The 24,405-nt window shown below is 32.8% G+C and overlaps 1 protein-coding gene across 1 annotated transcript in view; it reads right to left on the bottom strand.

Annotated features, from left to right (window-relative positions):
* The window catches only part of LOC126879706 (guanine deaminase), a 181,473-nt gene that overhangs the window by 2,198 nt on the left and 154,870 nt on the right, over positions 1 to 24,405 (bottom strand). The window contains exon 8 of the mRNA XM_050642891.1: positions 22,016 to 22,162. Within this exon, the coding sequence (XP_050498848.1) occupies positions 22,016 to 22,162 (147 nt within the window). The remainder of the gene's footprint in view (positions 1 to 22,015; positions 22,163 to 24,405) is intronic.

Here is a 24,405-nt window from a genome sequence, read left to right as displayed (position 1 = left end):
CGTTGCAAGATAATTTGGCTGAAACTCCGACAAAATATGTACTTTTTGTACATATTTTGTCTGAATTCCATCCGAATTATCTTGCAGCGGATAGTAGTTTTGCTTTCAAAAAATCAATAGAAATCAGTAGATTCTTTTTAGGCCCTGTAAATACAGTAAAATCTGTGTTAACGGTTACCTGTATATATGAATTGTGATAAAGGTAGGTACCAACTTACTTAAAATTTAAAAAACTGATTATGAAACCGAGCGTTTCATTTTGAAAATTCTCCAAACCAATTATATGAAGATTTCCTTATTTAGATCTGGTATTTACCAGTTTCATTTCTCTGTCCATCTATTATCATCATCTACGTCCTGAATCTTATTTTCCGTAATGACATTAGGAAATTGTAACAAAATGTCTGAAAATTAATTTAGAAATGGGGTGAATACTATTAAAAAGCAAATTTTATTTTAGTGATAACAAAATATTGAAATATACCAAACATCTAATAAAAAACATTGCCTACTAGAATTTTTTAAATAATATCAAAAATATACCAAAACAGTAGATATCTACTAAATGTGGGAACGCTGTTAAGGAGAATGATGCACTTCATTGCACTGGTCACATGACCTCTGTCACCCAATAAGAGGGTGCGTTCTAAAGTGGTTGGGATAGTCGGTCCAGGCCGTGTTTGGTCGGCGATTGGACTTCTCGGTTGTCTCATCCGTCTATGGTTGGTAATAAGGTATATTTTAAGTAATATTGGTAATGTTGTTTAATGCACCATTTTGGTTTTTTTGGGATGTAAAGAAAATAAAAACACAAAATATAAAAAATGCAGGCATTTTCTAATACCTTTAAAAGCACCATCAATACATTAAATTTATACAAAACATCTTTAACATAAATTTTGGCTTTTATATTAAAATTAGATTTTTTAAATTTACATATTTTTTGTTAAAAAGGTGATAAAAAATGAGCGCGTGTGTTTTTTAAAGGTGGAATATCCATATTTGACGGTAATCTGAGATGCGTTTATAAATTTCACATCAGGTAATTTTGTTTAAGTCCTTATTTATGTATTTATATAAATTTAAATACCTGATATGATGTCAAAATAGTTTACTTTTTATATAGGTAAAAAAACATAACCAGTCCGACTCTTTGAGCAACCATTGAACGCAGGCACTTTTTATAGTCGCTTCAGTTGTCTTATGCAACGCTTAAGGTTGCCTAGGCAACGTCAAGACAACTCAAAAATCGTCCACCAAATTAGTGCAGAATTGGGTCGTCTTCTAGGCAATAACAACGTTGTAACAAAACGTTGCCACGCGGTAGACAACGTTGTCGCGTCGACAAATTGCTACTTGGGATAGGTATGAGGAAAAATTTGTTGAATTTGTTTGCCGTTAAGTTTGTACCGGTGGGTTATGATGTCATTAAATCTATGACGTGCATGCCTAATTGTTTGACTTTTAGTTTAACACATTATACCATTTTGTTATATAAACGTAGGTATACTCCGTCCCAAACCCTTTTTTTCGTGTGTCATTAATTTTGACGTCATATAGGACTTAAAGAATGTCGCAAATAATTACATGACATTTTAGTTAAATCTGACACTGACAGTTGTCAGAATATTTATATAAACATCAATATTTATACAAATATTTGCCAGAATATTAATATTTAAAATAGTTTAATGTAAAATTAAATAAATATAATATCAAATTTCACTATACAATGCCCATATTATAAACCAATGACATAAAATATTTATATTTACGTAGTTGACAAATTTCTAACCTAGAAATTACAATTATTCTCATTTTACCAATGATTGATTATTTTTGTGTCAAATTTTCTTACTCGCCTCATTGATTGGTTAGGGGAAGGTGGTACACAGTGGGACAAAAAATGAATTATTGGCGATTTAATTTTTTTAATCATCGATAAGAACTGGCAGCTTCAGCCATAATGATTTTTGGTATTTTGTGTATCACTTCCACAAATATAAAGACCTGAAGTTTTAATTCAAAAAAGTTATGTAACTTTAAAAATAACCTTGCACGTGTCTTAGTGTGTACCACCCCTGTAGTGATGTTGAAAAAGTATCTATTCGTTACAAAGTACTCGTTACTTACGAATACCGAAAGTAACGATTACTATACAGAGAGGTAAATCGTTACTTTGATTTCTTTGATTACTCTGATTACTTCGTACCAATCGTATCAGAGCAAGATACCTATTTTGATTTTGAGTATTGTATCTACTCGGTTGATATCGGAATCGGACCGGTATTTCACGAGTGTTCGGTATCAGTACAGTTAACTAAAATTTTATCTATGAAGGGCAAAGGCTATGAAAAGTTTTATAGGATTACAGAGCGCTGAGAAGTAGCTGAAACAGATGGAGGTATATCATTTAACAAGCATGTACCCAGAAACAGATGTCTATACGATTTGTCGAGGTAGATAATTCACAGAATGTGAGCGGCCGTGGAGTAACGGCATAAACGCTGGCCTCATACGCCAGTAGACGTGGGTTCGAGCCCTGCCAAAGACAAACCATTTTCATTTCCAATAATGACACGAGCCGTCTCACCGTGCCTCGGAGAGCACGTAAAGCCGTCGGTCCCCCTGGCCTAGTGTACATCGGCACTAGTTACTTAAAACAGGGTTAAAGATGTAAATGGCGCCGGAACTATCCGAAAGGATCTCCCCGGAAAAATGCCATATGATATTATTATTATTATTCACAGAATTTCACAGATGTTAGTTCTTTTGAAAATAAAAATGCAACACATTAGATTTTAATAATAAATACACACTATTCTTATCGGGCCTAGAAAAAAATAACTTAGATTGACCGGAAAATATGTAGAAATGATAATATTTCTAGACTATGATCATCAACTTTAATTTTACATGTAGGTATGGGATTTTTTTTTATCAGACCAGGGCATTTAACACTAAAAACACAGGAATAAATCTATTTTTAAATACAATAGGTACTTAGAGACTTGCAACTTTTCGCATTGTATTATTATTAGGATTAGGATGACGTCTGGAAAAAAGTCTACAATACAAAAATAGGTGGAAATGCATTATTACATTTTGAAGTGTATAAAACGCATCGAAAAATGCATAAACATGTTAAAATCGGTATATTAGGGGCCAGATTTTCTTATTTCGAGGTATTTGGGGTCACTGAACCCGAATTTGCAATCAGAACCGACCTCCGAAGCACCTGGGTGCCCAGGGTTACTGTTAAGGTACGTCATCTAGAGTTTCGAGGGTTTGTTTTTGGCACTTAATTGATGCAAACAGATTACTCGAGATTACTGATATTGTGGAGCAGCAATGACAGAATAATTACATATTGTAATTGTAAAATACATAATTTAATTTCTGTCCATTAAATAGATCGGTGAAGGTCGTTATATCGGATTTTATAGATACTTATACAAAATACTGAGAAATGCGATTCTCGATATGATTACCGGTACCCAAATACAAAAGTAATCAAAGTAACGAATACTTTAAATGATTACTTTATACAAAAGTAACGATTCGTAACGTATACTCGAAAGTAACTATAATCAACATCACTACACCCCTGGTACACATTGAGACATGTTATTACTAGTACACAGTGAGACACATGATATATTCCATAGTTCGACAAGAAAAATAAAAAAAATAGTCAATATAACTTCGTAAAGTACTTATATATTTCCCAAGAAAACATAAGAGCTGATATCTGAAATGAAGGCTACTTAGCGAACGTCTAGATGACCAAAATGTATTTCAAATTTATTGTAAGATGCTGTCAGCCTCTTGTTATTGCGAAATGGCGTTGGATTTGGAAGAAAAAATCTGACATCTTCTTTCTTCACAAAAGCAATATCAGGAACAGTGGGAAATACGCAACACGAGGCACCTATTTTGTTGGTTTTGCGCATAAAATTGACCTCTACTTCTGAATTGTTGCACGATACAACAAGTCCCACGTAAAATATACTTTTGGACTTTTCTTTGAATTTCACTAAAACATAATCACCCTCTACAGGGTCACGATTGCAGTCAAATGCTTCATCATCCACTGGTCCTATCCAAGAATCATCGTTATCATCACTATCTCCCAAATTAAAAGCTGGTTCACTTTCATCCGAAGAACTCTCAATGTTCACAACACGGGTAACTTTCTGTTTCATTGTCGAAGAAACCAACTAGTTCCGTTTTGCTTCGAGCGCATCTTTCTCAGGAGTGCTTGTGAGGATACTATTTTTCTTCTTCTCTCTCGGCTTCCGAGAGAGAAGAAGATTAACTTTTCTTGCCTTGGCCTTAGGATATCCTTGCAATATCTCTGGTGAAATGAAATTTTTATTTTTTTTTTGGTATTTCTAGAGGGTGTTTCAGGACTTGGGTCTAGAGGAACAGAGTTTACAGCCGATGATCCCGGAAGGACATTATGAAGGACTTCTCTTCTACAATTTCCATAGGACGATCTGTCACTGCCGATCCAAGAAAGTCGCTTTCTCTAAAAATATTTGGATTGAAGGGACATATTCCTGTTTTTTCAAAGCCTGACCGAATATTTTGAGGTACGAGAGCTTTATCGTGTGTTGTACCAACCAACTCAGCGATATTGTATATTGTGATAGGCGTTCCTTTATGATTCAGTAGCCAAGCCTCACATGCAGCATTATAATATGCCTTGAAAGGTCCAAAGACAGCCACATCTAAGGGCTGGAGTTTGTTGCTACAATGTGGGGGCAACGTCAAAATATGGACACCTGCTTCTCGAGCCTTCATGATTATTTCCACTGTGACGTGGCTCTCGTGGTTATCAAATATTAGCCAAGGGCGGATCCAGGAACGATTTTCGGGAGGGGCCACAAAATATTTTTGGGGAGGAGTACCGGAGGTACGGGGGATAATTTTTAAAAATTAGGGTTACAATGGTGAGTTTTAAGCCACTTTTCACACACTTTTACTGTGTGTGAGAAGTGCCATAAAACTCACCATTCCTGCCGTAGTACCGATTCCTACACATTTCTTCGGATCCAAATGCAGTTCTTTCAACACGTTTAATACTATTTTTCCCAATGTTTCTCCTGTCAGGAGAAGCATTGGGAAATTTGGCAATTGGGAAAGAATTCCCTCTATCTTGATTTTCACTAATTATTTTTAGGTTCTCATAAGCATCAATGAATTTGACAAAGTCTTCACGAATGTTATTACATATTGTATATGTATCTCAAATTTAGATAAAGCTGTTCCACGTGGGATACGTCGGTCGTCAAATATTATTTGTTGAATTATTTCTTTATCGCAACATGTTACTAATTGATTTTGACTGCTGCTACTAATGTATGTTGCTCAGGAAGATGCTGTCGATAGGTGTTATTTAAGAGTCTTATCTCCTGATGCAATTTTAAACCTTAACAATTCCCCTCATTGCTAAGTCCAGCATCTTCGTCCAGAAGCAGAAGGCCATCGTCACGATGGTCTCTTAGAGTAATATTTTGTCGAACTAAGAACACTATAGCCACTGCTATTGGTCGTAGTCTTTCTTTATTTTTTTGTATCTGTTTAGACCTCTGCGAGTCTATCTGGTTAATGACTGACTTTTGAGGGTCGCTATAACTTTGTAGAAAATCCAGCTCAACCTGAACGCACTCCTGGTGGTATGATGTTTTTTCATGGGTTTATATGGCTCCGTCTTTGCTCATGAGTTTGGCGAAAGATGTTAAAGGTTTCGTGACAAGGCTTTGAGCTATCATCCAGTTATTGTGACCATATTTTTCATTAGAAAAATAAAACGCAATACTTGTAAAACAATTCCTTTTGACTGTGAGAAAATACCAACCAACTCCTTTGTTCTAAGTGCTAGTGACCCAAGTAACGCTTCATTTCTTTTTTATTCTTTGTGTGTATAGAATGTGGAAATGTATACGATTTTGATGGCTGTCAAGGTTATTCTAACAATAATTGGCACTTTGTAAAATTATCAACATTTTAATTTATAAAAAACCATTCTTAAAAGCTTCTTTAAGCTTGAAAAGTCATTCTTTAAGCTTCCATTACTTCCTTTTTGTTGTCCAGAAAACATGTTAATCCCCTGTCTTGTAGGTACATATATATGTGTTTGAAATTAAAAACATTTGAACTGCAAATAGTTAAATTTATATTTTTTTAAATTCTCGGAGGGGGCCATGGCCCCCTCCCTGGATCCGCCCTTGATATTAGCAGCGACGGATTTTCTTTGGAACTGCTGCTGCATTTGATAAAATGTTCTAATACTTGTAAAAAAAGTTCTGCTGTCATCCAACCTGAAGGGTTAGCTAGTTCCAAAGTACCACGAGGTGCTCCATTTAGCATATGCTCTTTAAAGAATTTACGTGGAAATACCATCACTGGTGGACAGTATGTGCCAAGGGCGGATATTATACAACAGGTGGTAACGAGCACACCATGTTCACCACTAGTGCAGCTATTTACTTGCTTAATCCCTTTTTCAGTCACAACTTTTTTGGGGTCGTGGACAGTTTTTGTGCTAGTCTCATCAAGATTAAAAATACGTGAACACTCAATTAAAATAGGATATTTGTTTAGGATGTTTTGAAGATTATCAAAAACAGCTGAACGTTGTGTCGATTGAAAGAAGTTAAGCGTACAAAGCTACATGCCTCAGGTTGTCGCATGCTCAACTTTTTTCTTTTCATAAATGCACGAAACCAGTCGATACCGGCCATTCTACGTTCTGTCCATGATTTTGGTTTCTTCAATTTGTTTACTTTAGCTACATCAAATGCGATGCGTCTTACAGCTATGGTGGTTAGGCCAGGTAGATTGGCGAAGCAATAGGAAGAAAACTTTAGAATTTAAATTGATTGTCTTACTGTGTACCGCGTCTCACTGTGTACCACCTTCCCCTATCTATTTAGTTAGAGTATTGTAATCGCCAACCAATTGTACATATGTAAGTAAAAATTATAAATCCGTTTTAATATGCAAATACCCGTCAAGGAATACATTATTTCCTAAGTTCAATGTATACCTAATAATCACAGAGGTAGCTTTTTCTGTCGCTTCCAACTGTAATGCGTTAGAGAGAATTCGATAATCTGTGATGAACTGAAACAAGGGTTTGGGATGGAGTGCATACAAGATGGAAAGAAAGATTGCACAGAAATGACTTCATTTTCATAAAAGTAGTTTTATTCATTGCTATTCTGCGTTTTATTTCTGTCTGGATCTAGTTGGTCCATTATGATAGTTTCCAAATATGCCATTTTGTGAACTTTTTCAACTTGGACTCTATTTAATTGAAGCTCTGCATCTGGATGTGGGTCAGGACTAAAAACTAAAAATTTGGTTTTGTTCGAGTTGATTTTAACGCCCATTTCCTCTCCTACTTCGTGAATGCGATCAAGTAGAATTTAGAGATCTTCAATATCTTCTGACAAAATTACAGCATCGTCCGCTTATCTAATTATATTAAGTAGTTCTCCGTTCTCTGAAAAATAGGTTCACAATAGACGCCATATTCATAGCCAGACAAATTGCTGAGAAAGCACTGGCATATAATAGTCCAACCAATAGCCATTTTCTCGTGGAATTTTGAGAACCAATGTCGATTTCCTTGAAAATTTGGATTTACGTAGTAATTATAACCTTTGTCAAAATCTACCCTATGCTGAACTACGCTTTTGCCCTGGGAGTGAAAACAACCCCATCTAGCGGATGAAAATATTTTAATCAAAATAACTATGGAAATATATAGAGTGACCAATTCTAAGTAAATTTTGTTCTATAAAATTTTTTTGCAAAATTTACACTTTCCAAGTTATTTGCGATTGAAACTATGCATTTTTCATTGAAAAAACTCACGTTTTATAACCGTTTTTCATGAATAATTTAAAAATATTTAATTTTATAGAAAAAATTATTAGGAACAGAATTGTAGCTAATAAAAAAACAAAGATTCGCGTCTGAAAGACCTATGTAAACCCAATAACGACTGATTTATTGCTCTTTAAAGGATGGTGATTTTCGATGAACATCGAAATGCAGAACTTTTAATCTCAAATAACTCGAATGTGGTGCAATTTTTTGGGAAAACTTTAGAGACATCTTTTAAAGCTAAATAAAATACCTTTCAAATAAGCTCTAACAAAAGCTTTTTGCATAAGAACTGACTGATTTATGATAAAAATAAAGTCGATCTATCCTTTTCTCTTTTTGAAATGTAAAAATTAAACCCTCGTCGTTACAATCCTAATAGAAATGAATAGCTTTCCACTTGAAATTAACTTTATATAGGTATAATTGATACGATCCATGTAATTTTACCGGTTTGGAATGCTTAGTTTAGAAAAAATAGTTGATTAAATAGATGACATTTTTAAAATTAAAAAAAAGTGCATTTTTCTTAAATAAATCTAAAAGTATTCATGGTATGAAAAAATGTTCCTAATATTAATTGTATAATTTCTTTTACTGAAAACTTTGATTATTTTTTGTTTTTGTATCATGAACACTTATAGGTTTATTTAAGAAAAATGCACTTTTTTTAATTATAATAATATCATTTTCGATTTGATCAACTATTTTTTTCTAAACTAAGCATTCCAAACCGGTCGAATCAGATGGATCGTATCAATTATACCTAAATAAAGTTAATTTCAAGTGGAAAGCTATTCATTTCTATTAGGATTGTAACGACGAGGGTTTAATTTTTACATTTCAAAAAGAAAAAAGCAGAGATCGCAACTTTATTTTCGTCATAAGTCAGTCAGATCTCATTCAAAAAACTTTTATCAAACCTTATTTGAAAGATTTTTTAATGGTATTTAAAAGATATCTCTTAAGTTTTCTCAAAAAATTGCACCACATTCGAGTTATTTGAGATTAAAGGTTCTCCATTTCGAGGTTCTTCGAAAATAACCACCCAAGTAGCAATTTGTCGACGCGACAACGTTGTCTACCGCGTGGCAACGTTTTCTTACAACGTTGTTATTGCCTAGAAGACGACCCTATTCTGCACTGATTTGGTGGACGATTTTTGAGTTGTCTTGACGTTGCCTAGGCAACCTCCTGTTTAAGCAACATCGTTTCGTAACCGTTGCATAAAACAACTGAAGCGACTATAAAAAGCACCTGCGCGTGCAATGGTTGCTCAAGGAGTCAGACTAGTTATGTTTTTTACCTATATTTTTAACACCTGTATGGTGAATGCGAAAACTAAAAAGTAAACTGTTTTGACATCGTATTGGGTATTTAAATTTATATGATATAAATACATAAAGGACTTATTACCTGATGTAAAATTTATAAACGCATCTCAGATTACCGTCAAATATGGATATTTCACCTTTAAAAAACACACGCGCTGCTTTTTTTATGACATTGTTGACAAAAAATATGCAAATTTAAAAAATCAAATTTTAATATAAAAGTCAAAATTTATATTAAAGATGTTCTGTATAAATTTAATGTATTGATGGTGCTTTTAAAGTTATCAGAAAATGCCTGCATTTTTTATATTCTGTGTTTTCATTTTCTTTACATCCCAAAAATCTCAAGTAAAACCAAAATGGCGCATTAAACAATATTACCAATATTACTAAAAAAATACCTAATTACCAACCTTAGACGGATAAGACAACTTAGAAGTCCAGTCGCCAACCAAACCCGGCAGCGCCGACTATCAAAACCATTTTAGAACGCACCCTCTTATTGGGTGACAGAGGTCATGTGACCAGTGTCAAAAGTGTATCATTCTCATTAACAGCGTTGCCACATTTAGTAGATTTCTACTTTTTTGGTAGATTTTTGATATTTTTTAAAAAATTCTAGTAGGCAATATTTTTTAGTAGATTTTTGGTATATTTCAACAGAATTTGATCCATTTTTTTCGAATCATGAGGAAACTATAATAAGTCCTTTTGAAAAATTTAAACGCAGAATGAAAGACTGCATTATTTAGAAAAACCAAAACGTTTCTTTTGAACGAGATATTTTGGAATTAAAAGTCACTAAATTTTTCCTTTTTTTCATCCCTGTAACGTATTAAAATAAACATTATAGAAGTTTTCAGGGACTTTCGGTCCTCGGTAATAACGTAATCTTTCTTTGTGCGTTTAAATTTTTCAAAAATACTTATTAGTTTTCTAAGGATTCGCAAAAAACGAAAACATTTAAAATACATTGAACATTTTAACAGACGACATTTTGAGCCTATCCCCTTAAGTTAGCTGTTGTTTTTATTATAAAAAATCCCAAATATATCCCAAAAATACTTAAGTAAATTTTAGTTTTTGATTTAGTAGATTTTAGCTAAAAAATGATAATTACCACATGGTAGTTTGGAATAATTAGGTTTCCAATTTTGTGGAATTGCTCTTGGGACATTTAGGACGGATGCGCATATCACTGTATTACTGTATATTTACATGGTCTAAAAGGAATCTACTGATTTTGTGAAAACAAAACTACTGAAAGAGTTAAAACTGACCTGGCAACCCTGTCTACCAAAGCAGATACAAAGATGGTTATCAAATCTCAAATCTACTGATAAAACAATGGAATGGTTGTTAAATAAATCGAAAATGTATATCAAAATAAAATATATAATAATTAGTTTAGCATTATAACATTTTTAAGTCGTTGCGATTGTTGAAAAAACTGAAGTGTGATATGTAGTTGTCAAAATGGTAATAAATTAGTTGCCCGTATAACTACAGGTTATAACATCGTAATGTTAGTCGGGGTAGGGGACGTTGGCCGAAACAACTGAAAATGCTCTCGGGCAACGTTGTAGACAGTGCATTTGTTTGTACTGACAACCAATGCGTCGAAAAATTGCTACTTGGGCATCCTTTAAGGAGCAATAACTGAGTCGTTATTGGGTTTACCTAGGTCTTTGCGACGCGAATCTCTTTGTTTTTTTATTAGCCACAATTTTGTTCTTAATGATTTTTTCTATAAAATTAAATATTTTTAAGTTATTCATGAAAAACGGTTATACAACGTGAGTTGTTTTCAATGAAAAATGCATAGTTTCAATCGCAAATAACTTGGATCAATTCTGCAAAAAAAATTTTATAGAACAAAATTTACTCAGAATTGATCACTCTATCGATTTCCATAGTTATTTTGATTAAAATATTTTCATCCGCTAGATGGGGTTGTTTTCACCCCCAGGGCAAAAGCGCAGTTCGTCATAGGGTAATCTTGGATTGTGTAAGATTGGAAGATGTGCTAAGATTGCTAAAGAAGAAAAATCAGCCCAACAAGATGACAAGGATAATTAAAGACGTTAATACAAAGAACAAAACCAGAATAAAAGTCCAGAATGAACTAACATCGGAAGTAGAAATTAACTCGGGAATCAGACAAGGGGATAGCTTGAGCCCATTGCTTTTTAATTTAATAATGGACAAAATCATAGAAAACATTAAAGGTACTGGAAAACAATATAAGATGGCAGAAAAACAAATAAAAATCCTCTGTTATGCTGACGACGCAATCTTAATCTCCGATAACGAAGATAACCTACAGCGAATGACACAAACTTTCAATGCAGTGGCGAAGAACTATAACATGAAAATATCAACAGCTAAGACAAAATCCCTGGTAGTGTCAAGGGAACCCATAAGATGCAAATTAGTAGTTAACAACGAACTAATTGAACAAGTCTCGAGTTTCCAATATCTGGGAGTTGAAATATGTAGTTATGGAGATGTTAAAGAAAGCGTCCGAAAGCAAGCAAATAAAGCCAATTACGTGCCAGGATGTCTGAGGGATGTCATCTGGAGAAACAAAGATATGAGGCTGGAGGTAAAGTACGCATATACAAATCATGTGTAAGACCTATCATGACGTACGCGATAGAAACAAGATGTGACACAGCAGAAACCAAGAGGATACTGAGAAAATCAGAAACGAGAACGTTGAGGTCAATAACTGGGAAAACACTGAGAGACAGAATACCGAACGACAGAATAAGAGATCTCTGTAACATACAAGATATAGTACGATGGGAAAGACAGAGACGACGAGAGTGGAATCAGCATGTGACGAGAATGGACAGCGAGAGAATAGCCCGTATAGCCAGGGATTCGAAGCCAACAGGCAAGGGGCCAATAGGAAGGCCCTTTAAAAGGTTGCGAGATAGCTAGCAGTCAACATCACAGCTACGAATACAAGCTCAAAATCGGTTAGGAACAGGCCAAAAGGCATAATATAAGAAGAAGAAGAAGAAAAATAAGAAGAAGAAGAAGAAGACGAAGAAGATGAAGAAGAAGTTCTCCGTTGATTTCTATTCCATACGGCTGTCTCTGAAGTGATTTTTTAAATATCTGGTCCGAGTAAACATTTAACAATGTTGGGGACAAAGCAACCTTGTCTGACTCCTTGTTGTATGGAGATTTCGTCGGTGTAGTTATCTTCAATTTTTTACGATAGCACTTTGATTCCAATTTTTAATGAAATGATTAAATTTTTAAAAATAGAAATTTTTAAACAAACATTCAAATATATCTTGTCTTTGATAACGATCTTAAGTACTAATATACCAATTTTTCACCAATAAGATGTGAATTCATACTGCTAATGAATCATCAGACACAACGTACTCGATGTTTGATATCTATTTAAGCTGGTACGTACGCAAACATATTTTATTGTTGGTTGCCACATTATTTTGAAATAAATGTCTGCAACTCACTCAATTTAGATGAGAATTTTTGTTTTTTTTTCAAAATTAAATTATATAAATGAAATTAAATAGAAATAAATTAAATTAAACAGAATTAAATAAAATTAATTAAAGCTAAATAAGATTAAATAAAATTAAATCAAATTAAATAAAATTAAACCAAATTAAGTAAAATGAAATAAAGTTAAGCAAAATTTAATAAAATTGAATATAATTCAACAAAAAAAATACAATTATATAAAATTAAATATAATTAAAAAACTAAATAAAATTAAGTGAAAATAAATAAAATTTCATAAAACTGAATAACATTAAACAAAATTAATTAAATTGAATTAAATTAAATACATTAAATAAAATTAAATAAGATTAAATAAAATTAAATAAAATTAATTACATTTCAATAAAATGAAAACAAATTAAATATAATAGGGAACTTGCATAAAATTTAAAATTGGAAAAAAATGTTATAAATCACAACAGAACATAATTTAAAACATGTATCAATGATAAAAAAGTTTTGTTTGTCTTTCGTTTTCCCCCTAAAGACGATTAAAAATTCAAATTATTCCAGCCAGCAAAAAACGCGTCGTGACGTCATATGGTTTTGCATTTACATTTTACACCAAAAAGTAAACAAAATTAATTAGACAATATAAACGTCAGTAAAAAATACAGTTATGTGACGTTAAAAGTGTTTTTGTTCGTTTGAACTATTCATAGAAAATTTTTACTTTTACAAAATGGTTTTATTTTCAATAGTACACCTTCTTTTCTTTCCTTCAAAAACTGTATCAAACTCCAATCTCAACATACTGGTATATATTATTACAACGACATACGATAAATGTCATTAAGGCTGTATGACACTATACATTTTCTTGTATCATTTCTAATATCGTTTCTGATATGTCAACAAAATGCATAGTGTCATACACAGATACAAGAAACGATGTCAGAAACGATACAAGAATTTGAGTCAGACACAGATTCTTGTACAAGAACTGCGCCAATTTCTGCGCAAAGAGCGAAAACGTAAAACCTGCTGGTAAAACATCTAAAATGTCATAATGACTTACTCATAATGGCGGCTGAGATGAAAATGGGATCATGTATTGATGAATTTATTTGTGTTTTTGTAGGTATTATTTATAAATCTTTTATTGATACTTAATATACCGTTTGGTATGGACTACTGTTCTACTAATAACCATATATTTAGCTCCTAGTAAAGTTCAAACTATAAATTTAGGTTTCATGGTGCATAATTTTTTAATAGACGAAAATACAATACTTCCTAATTTGGATCAAACTGAAGATAATTCTAATGCAAATATTTTAGCACAAATATCAAAACAAAATAAAAACACAAATAATCAACCTCAAACAGTCAACGTCAAATCAGAAAGAAATAGAACAACTAACAGAATCAAAGATCTAAAACAAATATATTGGGAAAAATTCTCAAATGACATGGAACATGATTTACGAGGAGGTCAAAGGAAGGTATGGAACATGTTGAGGAACAGGAAGAAGCCGGTTACCGAAGAATTACAAATTAACGCAATAAAACCAGAAGAATGGGTAACTCATTTCGAGAATCTATACAAAGACGATAACGACGATAATAATGAAGTACAAAGAAATGACCTACAAAACATTCACCAAGAAGAAACAGAGAATGACAACATCACCCAAGAAGAAGTAAACGAAGCAATCAAAAGATCAAAAAATAGAAAATCACCAGGTCCGGATAATATACCAAATGAATTAATTAAATACGGAGGTACAAAAATAATAGAAGAGATAACAACATTATTCAAAAAAATTGTAAACAACATGGCAGTACCAGAGGAATGGAGAGAGAGTATAACAATACCCATCTACAAGAAAGGCGTAAAGACAGATCCTACGAACTACCGAGGAATTACACTACTCAATTCTACATCAAAACTATTGACAAAAATTCTATCCCAAAAAATATATAAGAAAGCCGGTGTATCGGAAGAACAACAGGGTTTTCGCCCAAACAGATCTACAATAGACACTATTTTCATAATGCGACAATTAGTTGAGAAATCAATAGAATTCGACAAGCCCATGTTCACATGCTTTGTAGATCTGAAACAAGCATTTGACAGAGTACGATTAAAGGACGTGCTCACTATCCTTGAAAAGAAAAACATAGGTCAGAGGTATAGACACATAATCAAAGAGCTCAATAGATCCAACAAAACACGAATTAAAACCACACACGGGCTCACGGAAGAAATCAAAATCAATGCAGGCATTAGACAAGGGGACAGCCTCAGTCCATGCCTATTTAATTTAATAATGGATGAAGTTATAGGTAGTGTTAACATAATGAATCAGGGATACAAAATGGGTAACCGAACCATGAGAATACTTTGCTACGCATATGATGCAATCTTAATAGCCGAAAACGAAGATGACTTACAACGCCTACTACAAAAATTCAAAATAACCGCCGAAAAGTATAACCTGACACTATCCAAAGAGAAAACCCAATCGATGGTAATATCCAGGAACCCAATTAGATGTAAGTTAGTAGTGGACGACCATATAATCGAACAGGTAATGGATTGCAGATACTTAGGTGTGGAAATATCTAGCGACAGGCATCTGTGGCAAGAATCAAAACAGCAGGCAATGAAAGCAGCGAGAATATCTGGTTTCCTGAGGGATATAATCTGGCGGAATAAATATATGAGCACCGAAAGCAAAGTCCGCATTTATAAGACATGTGTTAGACCCGTACTGACATACGCAGCTGAGACAAGGGCCGAGACAACAAAGACCAAACAGATAATGAGAACAACAGAGATGAAAACCCTAAGATCCATAAGAGGTATCACACTCAGAGATAGAGTACGAAACGAAGACACATTGAGAGAGCTAGGCGTTCAGGACGTAGTGAGATGGACAAGAGCGCGACGACGCATGTGGAGGGACCACGTAGATCGGATGGACCCTGAACGTATGGCGCATTGGGCGAAAACACAGAAGCCCAACACCAAGCGACCCATAGGAAGACCCAAAAAACGATGGTACGAGAGTTGGAGCTCCGGATCGCAGCAAAGACTGTAACAGAAGAAACAGGACATAGTCCTATTACAAGAAGAAGAAGAAGAAGAAGAAACAGTCAACGTAAAATTCTGGTTAACATTAAAATGTTAATTAAAAGTTTATAAATTTTATAAAATCTTTAAAATCAGCTGTAGCTGTAGATGCGGTACTACCATAACGTGACACAGGACAGGGTGACAAACAAAATTTCGACCAACCACGTGCCGAATTTCATACAATTTTCGATATAAGAACTTGCATAGTGTCATACAGGGCACAAATGTACGTACAAGAAATGATACAAGAAAATGTATACAAGAAACGATATCAGAAACGATATTAGAAATGATACAAGAAAATGCATAGTGTCATACAGCCTTTAGAATATAAATATTTTTCCTTTATTACCCTACGACGAGCTGGCCAAATACCCAAGTAGGTGGAGGCCAATAAACTAAAGAAGGAAAAGAAGAATATACCTAACTATAACGCTGTGTCTAGGTATACGCTAACGTGTACGCAAATAAAAAAGTTAGTGTCAGAGTGTTGGAATTTGCTTAATTGCGTTGTGTTTATACTTTAATTTAAATATTGATTATTAAAGAGATTTCTTATTTTTTATTTGTTTAGTGTTTGTTTTTAAATTAACTATGCAGTGTGGACAATTATTTAGTTGTTTTAATGAGTTTAACAACATTTTAAAACAGTATGAAAAAGTTAAGAGACTATAAATTAATATATATTTTTTTAGTTATAAGTGAAATACAGTATTTAGTATTATGTTACAATTTAGTATATACAATATTTAGTATTACCGTCCAGAATTAAAATAAAAGGAAGACCTAAAGCTTTCACAATAATAATTAACTTGTTATGAAGCTATTTCCTTGTGGCATTTTTGTAATCAACTATTCTAAATGGGAACTAAGCCACAATTTAACTAAAAAAATGATGTTGTTAACGTTTCAACGTCTAAATCGGACGTCGTTGTCAAAATACAAAATATTATTAAATTAAACAAAAATGTTCTTGCTTAGTAAAAAATTTTTTCTAATAATTTATTTAATCTGACTAATTTTTGTATTTTGACAATGACATCCGATTTGGACGTCGAAACGTTAATAAAACCTTTTTTAGTTAAATTGTGGCTCATTTCCCATTTAGAATAGTTGATTATAATAATTAACTTACGTATAAAAAATATTTTAGCAATATTTTGTACGTGTCATGTCAATTAAATACATATATTTATTTTGCTAACCTAAATATATACTTTTATTATATACATTGATTTATTACAATTAAGTTTGAAACATCTGAATAGTTCTGCTTCCCTTCCCTTAACAAATATTTTTCTATCAAACAAACACTAAACATATCAAAATAGCATGTATTTACCAAAATATACAGTCACTGCGTACGTTAAATAATGACGTCACTGGCTTGATGAAGTTTAATTCGCGTGTATGTACCTAACTTTTTTATTTGCGTACACGTTAGCGTTTACCTAGACACAGCGAAATATAACCATAATAATAACTAATGTAAAACTAGGTGACGTCACGGGCCGTTCGAACTACTTTAAAATACCGAAGACTTTAAATTTGTACAGGTGAACAGGGATCTCGTGAAATGGGCGTGTCTTATACTGCGCAGACAAAGAAAGCCTTCAGACAGAAAAAGATGAAGTTTATCCGAATATTACCGCTTTGTCCGTACCGCAATGTTGTCAATATGTGAGTGACCACTGTAATATTGGGTATTTTTAGTATGGTATCTAAAGAAATGAGTCTCAAATAATTGCATGTCGTGTAAATCCATAATCAGATAAAGAATTTTAAAACATTGTATGGAATAAAGGGCAAACAAAATAATGATTTGATTGAAATATAATATTTACCCAACAATAGATAATTACGATGTCATTACAATACAATTAAGACACTTTTATTTTAAAAGATCCTAATTGCAAAACTACATTACTGATAAGTATTTAACGTTTCAAAATAAATATTTAAATATTGCAATAATTATATGATTTTTACTATCATTTTAATATTTTAAATTCTTTTTAATATAACAGTAACAAATTCGGCAAAATTATTTTCTTTAAATTAAAAAGTACGTGTACATAATATTGTCTATTGTAAAATATTACTGAAAATTCTGAAACAATAATAGCATTAATGAGTCGTAGATATTATCAAATAAATGGGGTTTAAATAAATCAGTTTATTTTTACCCGCGGGGTTAGAAATTCTCGGTATCTAATTCTTCATCATCAGAAAAATCCCATTCCGAATCTGTGTCTCTCAAAGTCATGACCAGTTTTTCCATATTATTTTCTATTGTTGATTGTTGAACTAAAATCCTTGCTCCCATTTTTTGCATGGTTGCTCTTAAATAGTGTATACGAAGCTTCTGAATGTCATATATTTCCATTAGAAGTCTTCGATTTGTTTTTGATTTTCTCCAACGGAAACCAGTCTATTATCTATTATAATTAATCTTCTAAAATTTCCTAAAAAGTATCTTAATCGCCTCCAGCATCTCTGAATTTAGACAGAATATATTTTAGCTGAGGTACTTCTGCACCACTCATATGCAAATACTATGAATAATACGCATTGACACCCCTTTGTCAACGTCTTCGAAAGTTTGCTTCTTTTTTTCTTTTATAATATGATTTCTTGAAGAAGAAAAGGAGGAGCATTGTCACATTATCCTGCAATTGCATATGTTCCATTAGTGCCAGCATAAAGAAGTTGCTATGGATACCATATTATAAAATAGTATGGTAAATATAGGTGTTTGTTTACTACTTTCTATAAGATATAGCTTGCTCAATTTTCGTTTATTCAGCTAAGATTCTATAAATTATTGTACTTTAGGAAACACCTGCCGCTTCTGCCACATGCTCTTTTATGCGATAATGAGGTATTGTGACACCTTCTTCAGCTTCCGTTTTCATAAAGGCTAACACATTAGCAATAATTTCTCGACTTACCAAGTAGCGATTTGTCGACGCGACAACGTTGTCTACCGCGTGGCAACGTTTTCTTACAACGTTGTTATTGCCTAGAAGACGACCCTATTCTGCTCTGATTTGGTGGACGATTTTTGAGTTGTCTTAACGTTGCCTAGGCAACCTCCTGTAAGCAACATCGTTTCGTAAGCGTTGCATAAGACAACTGAAGCGACTATAAAAAGCATCTGCGCGTGCAATGGTTGCTCAAGGAGTCAGACTAGTTATGTTTTTTTACCTATATTTTTAACACCTGTATGGTGAATGCGAAAACCAAAAAGTAAACTGTTTTGACATCGTATTGGGTATTTAAATTTATATAAATACATAAAGGACTTATTACCTGATGTGAAATTTATAAACGCATCTCAGATTACCGTCAAATATGGATATTTCACCTTTAAAAAACACACGCGCTCCTTTTTTTATGACATTTTTGACAAAAATATGCAAATTTAAAAAATCAAATTTTAATATAAATGTCAAAATTTATGTTAAAGATGTTCTGTATAAATTTAATGTATTGATGGTGCTTTTAAAGGTATCAGAAAATGCCTGCATTTTTATATTCTGTGTTTTCATTTTCTTTACATCCCAAAAATCTCAAGGAAAACCAAAATGGCGCATTAAACAATATTACCAATATTACTTAAAAAATACCTTATAACCAACCTTAGACGGACAAGACAACTTAGAAGTCCAATCGCCAACCAAACCCGACCGCGCCGACTATCAAAACCATTTTAGAACGCACCCTCTTATTAGCCGACAGAGGTCATGTGACCAGTGCAAAAGTGTATCATTCTCATTAACAGCGTTGCCACATTTAGTAGATTTCTACTTTTTTGGTAGATTTTTGATATTTTTTAAAAAATTATATAGTTTATTTTTTAACCAGGAGGAGTAAACTTAAAAGGCAGATTCACGCCTAAGAAAGTCACTAGAATAACAACCAAATACATCTTCTTTTTTGGTTGATCATGTCGGCCCTCAACGGTAATCCATAAATATTATATTATATTAATACGTCGCTAAAGAGTTCTAAAAACGACTGCTTTTTATATAAAAGCAGACTAACAATCATTAAAGGAATAACACAGTTAACCCAAAAAATCGCCGGTATAACTTAACTAACCTATGAAATTCCACTAGTGTCAAAATTTGATAAATGTCATTACTGTCAAAATTTTATAAGAGTGGAGTAAACTTGCCTGCAGTTGGACCAATTACAAACAAGCATTACAGCGCGGTAAATTTGAATCACTCCTCTTGGTTAAAAACAAACCATTAGTAGGCAATATTTTTTAGTAGATTTTTGGTATATTTTAACAGAATTTAATCCATTTTTTTCGAATCATAAGGAAACTGTAATAAGTATTTTTGAAAAATTTAAACGCAGAATGAAAGACTGCATTATTTAGAAAAACCGAAACGTTTCTTTTGAACGAGATATTTGGAATTAAAAGTCACACTAAATTTTTTCTGTTTTTCACCCCTGTAACTTATTAAAATAAACATTATAGAAGTTTTCAGGGACTTTCGGTCCTCGGTAATAACGTAATCTTTCTTTGTGCGTTAAAATTTTTCAAAAATATTAGTTTTCTAAGGATTCGCAAAAAATGAAAACATTTAAAATACATTGAACATTTTAACAGACGATTTGCGCCTATCCCCTTAAGTTAGCTGTGTTTTTATTATAAAAAATCCCAAATATATCCCAACAATCCTTAAGTATATTTTAGTTTTTGATGTAGTAGATTTTAGCTAAAAAATGGTAATTACCAGTTGGTGCGTTTGGAATAATTAGGTTTCCAATTTTGTGGAATTCCTCTTGGGGCATTTAGGACGGATGTGCATATCACTGATGTATACTGTATATTTACATGGCCTAAAAAGAATCTACTGATTTTGTGAAAACAAAACTACTGAAAGAGTAAAAACTGACCTGGCAACCCTGTCTACGAAAGCTGATACAAAGATTAAGGTTGTCAAATCTCAAATCTACTGATAAAACCATGGAATAGAAACCAGCTATTAAAAAAAAAACAAATAAACAGGTTGTTAAATAAATCGAAAATTTCCATCAAAATAAAATATATAATAATAAGAAAAAAATAAGGTTATAAAGTAAATTCTTTTTCTCCTCTGGAAATTGCCGCAAACGTATCACACCTCTAGAACAACACAGGGTCGTGACGTGACAGACAACTCTACTCAAACTCAACTACAGAGTCGGCCAGGGCGTAAATTAGTTTAGCATTATAACATTTTTAAGTCGTTGCGATTGTTGAAAAAACTGAACTGTGATATGTAGTTGTCACAATGGTAATAAATTAGTTGCCCGTATAACTAAAGGTTGTAACATCGTAATGTCAGTTGGGGTAGGGGACGTTGGCCGAAACAACTGAAAATGCTCTCGGGCAACGTTATATACAGTGCATTTGTTTGTACTGACAACCAATGCGTCGAAAAATTGCTACTTGGGTATTAATAGGTCGTCCGGATAATTTGCTCTTAAGCTCCATGCTACCATTGCTACCATTAAATAACAGTAATTTAGGTATATCTACTTTTTTGTATTACAATTATTTACTTACCTTTACAGTTTTTAATTTTGTTCCAAAAAGAGTTCCAAAAAGAAGTTTTGCATAAAATGAGTATAAAACTAAAATAATTAAAACAAAATACACAAATACAAAACGTAAAATCACAACAATAAAATAAACGAAAAAGAACAAGATCAAATTTAAATACCGTGAGCAGCAGAAACAATGCAACACTGTAAAAATTACGAGCAGATCGTTCCTTAACGGCTATACTCACGAATGGCTTTGCTTTACCGCCACTTTCAAATTTGTTGATGCGCGGTGACAACTTTATTTCACGAGATACTTGTCGGCCTTGTACTTCTAAGTTATTATGAGGTTTTGAAGCGTGAAATTTTGGAAATCTCATTTTTATACAAAACTGAACATTATTATGTAATAAAAAAAATGTGCAAGTTCCCTATTCTAGAAAATAAAATAAATAGAATCGGATCGAATAGAAATTGAAACGAATTGAATCGAATCGAATATACACAATCCAATCTATAAGTTTTCACTTCTGTCGATACTCCGCAAATCACGCGCTCTTTTTTTGCTTAAATGCTATTTGTTTGTTGTTTATTTCAGTTCGTAACTTACCTTCGCTTCCCCCAAGTGTTGCTAAATAAAATACTTCTTCATAATTGAAAGGTTTGTAGGTTTTATCCTGGAATGAACTTACGATAGATGAATCTAAACATGATTTCATTGTTTTCATAATTGATGGGGAAGCTCCTCCTGATACATCTGCAATATATGAGAAAAATTATAGTTTAAGATCCGAATATAGGTCGATCTATACCTACCCATCTGCTTGCCGGATCAAATATTTTTTATTAAATTTCATACATAGACAAATACTTCTAGCATGGGTTGCCCATAAAAATCGTGTCATAGCTATCCTTAAGGAGGGGGCGTAGGAGTTGAAATCAATATTTCAAGCACATTTTTTGTTTGAAAGTATGGTAAAATTATTTTATTTTCAAATTAAATAAGCATATTCAGTATAATTCATACAGCGGTGGACATGAGAACTCATCATTGGATCATGGTAAACAAAAAATGCAAACAGATTTTATTAGCTTATGAGTTTTTCGAGGTAATGCTGTCGAGTGTCGAGTTTTTTTAGTTTTATCGACTTTTGACTTTTTGATATCACTCAGAAGTCAAAACAACGAATTTTTTTTGCAAAAAGGGGTGAAAATCAACATATTTATTATTGTTAACAAAAAATAAGCATAAAACGAAGAAGATCTCGATAGCGTTACCCCAAGGAATGTCTACAGAAAATATGTACAAAATTCCAGGTGGGTCGGTCAAACAGTTTTTGAGTTACAATGTCTACAGCCTTTGAAAAAAGCAGTTTTGAGGAAAAAGCGTTTAAAGTATGGTTAACTTTCATTTTCAATTACTTTTTTGTCTGTCAAATCGTAAAATGATGCACACCAGAATATCTTTTTGAATCGCGGAGTAATTTACAAAAGAAAATGAGAACAGTTGTTGACCGTTGTTCACTACGTACCACAGATCACTTAACTCTCTTTAGATGTTTCACGCAGGTATCTCAAGGTCATCCTAAACTAAATGTCATTTGGAGTACCGATTCCTATTTTTAGATGCCGCTATGCACTGGAGTGAAGATTTCTTCTATATCACTGAGTCTGAGTGTCATTAAAATTTATCAATTGTCATCATTGTCAGTATGTCTTTATGTCAGTAATGTTTATCTGATTGTTAGCAATAATAAAAATCCTGATTTAGATATAATGGATTCAAATACAGTTTTTGAAACTGTATTATATCCAAAAGCAATTCCTAGCTAGACAAGGCGGAAACGGCGGGTTTGTTGGGAAAAATATTCCCATGAGATATTTTTGCATAATCACATTCGTGAGACATCCCAGAATAAGGTTCAAGAAGTCGCCTACGAGAAAAGAGGGCCAATTTTTTTTTAACAATTTTTTTTAATTAAATTGCAAAAATCAATATTTTTGGCCCGTACTAATTTTTTTTAGGTTTTTTGGACCATTCTGGACAAAAAAGGTCTCTTATAATTTTTCTCTAAAGTTGAACTTTTTCGAGTTATAAGCAAGTTAAAATTTGAAAAACGCGAAAATGACCATTTTTAAGACTTAATAACTCGGTCAAAAATTATTATTTTGAAAGTCAGAAAGTGACTAAATCAAAGTTTAAAGTCGCCGCTACATGATCCTGAAGAAATCTGTGTCATTAATTTACTACTAAGCTGTTATTTTTAATTAATAACAATGAGTGGTTAGATCGTATTGACGCTGCTGTAAATGTGAGTGCGAGTAAGATGCACAATTGGACTGCTGGAATGGCTTCTCTCTCGCACTCAGCATTTACAGCCCTGCTCACGTGCATGGCGCTTATTATTATTACTTAAAAATAACAGCTTAGTAATAAAATAATGACAAAAATTTCTTCAGGAACTTGTAGGGGGGGCTTTAAAATTTGATTTAGTCATTTATTGACTTTCATAATAATAAATTTAACCGAGTTATTAAGCCTTGAAAATCGTCATTTTTCGTTTTTTTTTTATTTTAAATTGCTTATAAGTCGAAAACGATCAACTTTAGAGAACAATTATAAGAGACCTTTTTTGTCCAGAATGGTCCAAAAAATTAAAAAAAAAATTGTTCAGGCCAAAAATATTTATTCTTGCAATTTGATTAAAAAAAAATTGTTAAAAAAAATTGGCCCACTTTTTACATGGGCGACTTCTTGAACCTTATTCTGGGATGCCTCATGAATGTGATTATGCAAAAAAATCTCATGGGAATATTTTTCCCTTCGAACCCGCCGTTTTCGCCTTGTCTAAGCTGACATTTGCATATTGGTGAGTTCAAAATTCAACAAGTATTTGTTATTAGAGAACAAGTAACACACTAGAGAACACAGTTAGTGGTGTAGGGAAGCAAATGAATGTAACACCAAGTAAGTAACCCCTACTGAAAATATATAATTAA

The sequence above is a fragment of the Diabrotica virgifera genome, chromosome 2 (genome assembly GCF_917563875.1).
Source record: "Diabrotica virgifera virgifera chromosome 2, PGI_DIABVI_V3a".
Taxonomy (NCBI): domain Eukaryota; kingdom Metazoa; phylum Arthropoda; class Insecta; order Coleoptera; family Chrysomelidae; genus Diabrotica; species Diabrotica virgifera.
Note: the sequence above shows the minus strand (reverse complement) of the source record. Positions and strands in the feature narration are given on the sequence as shown.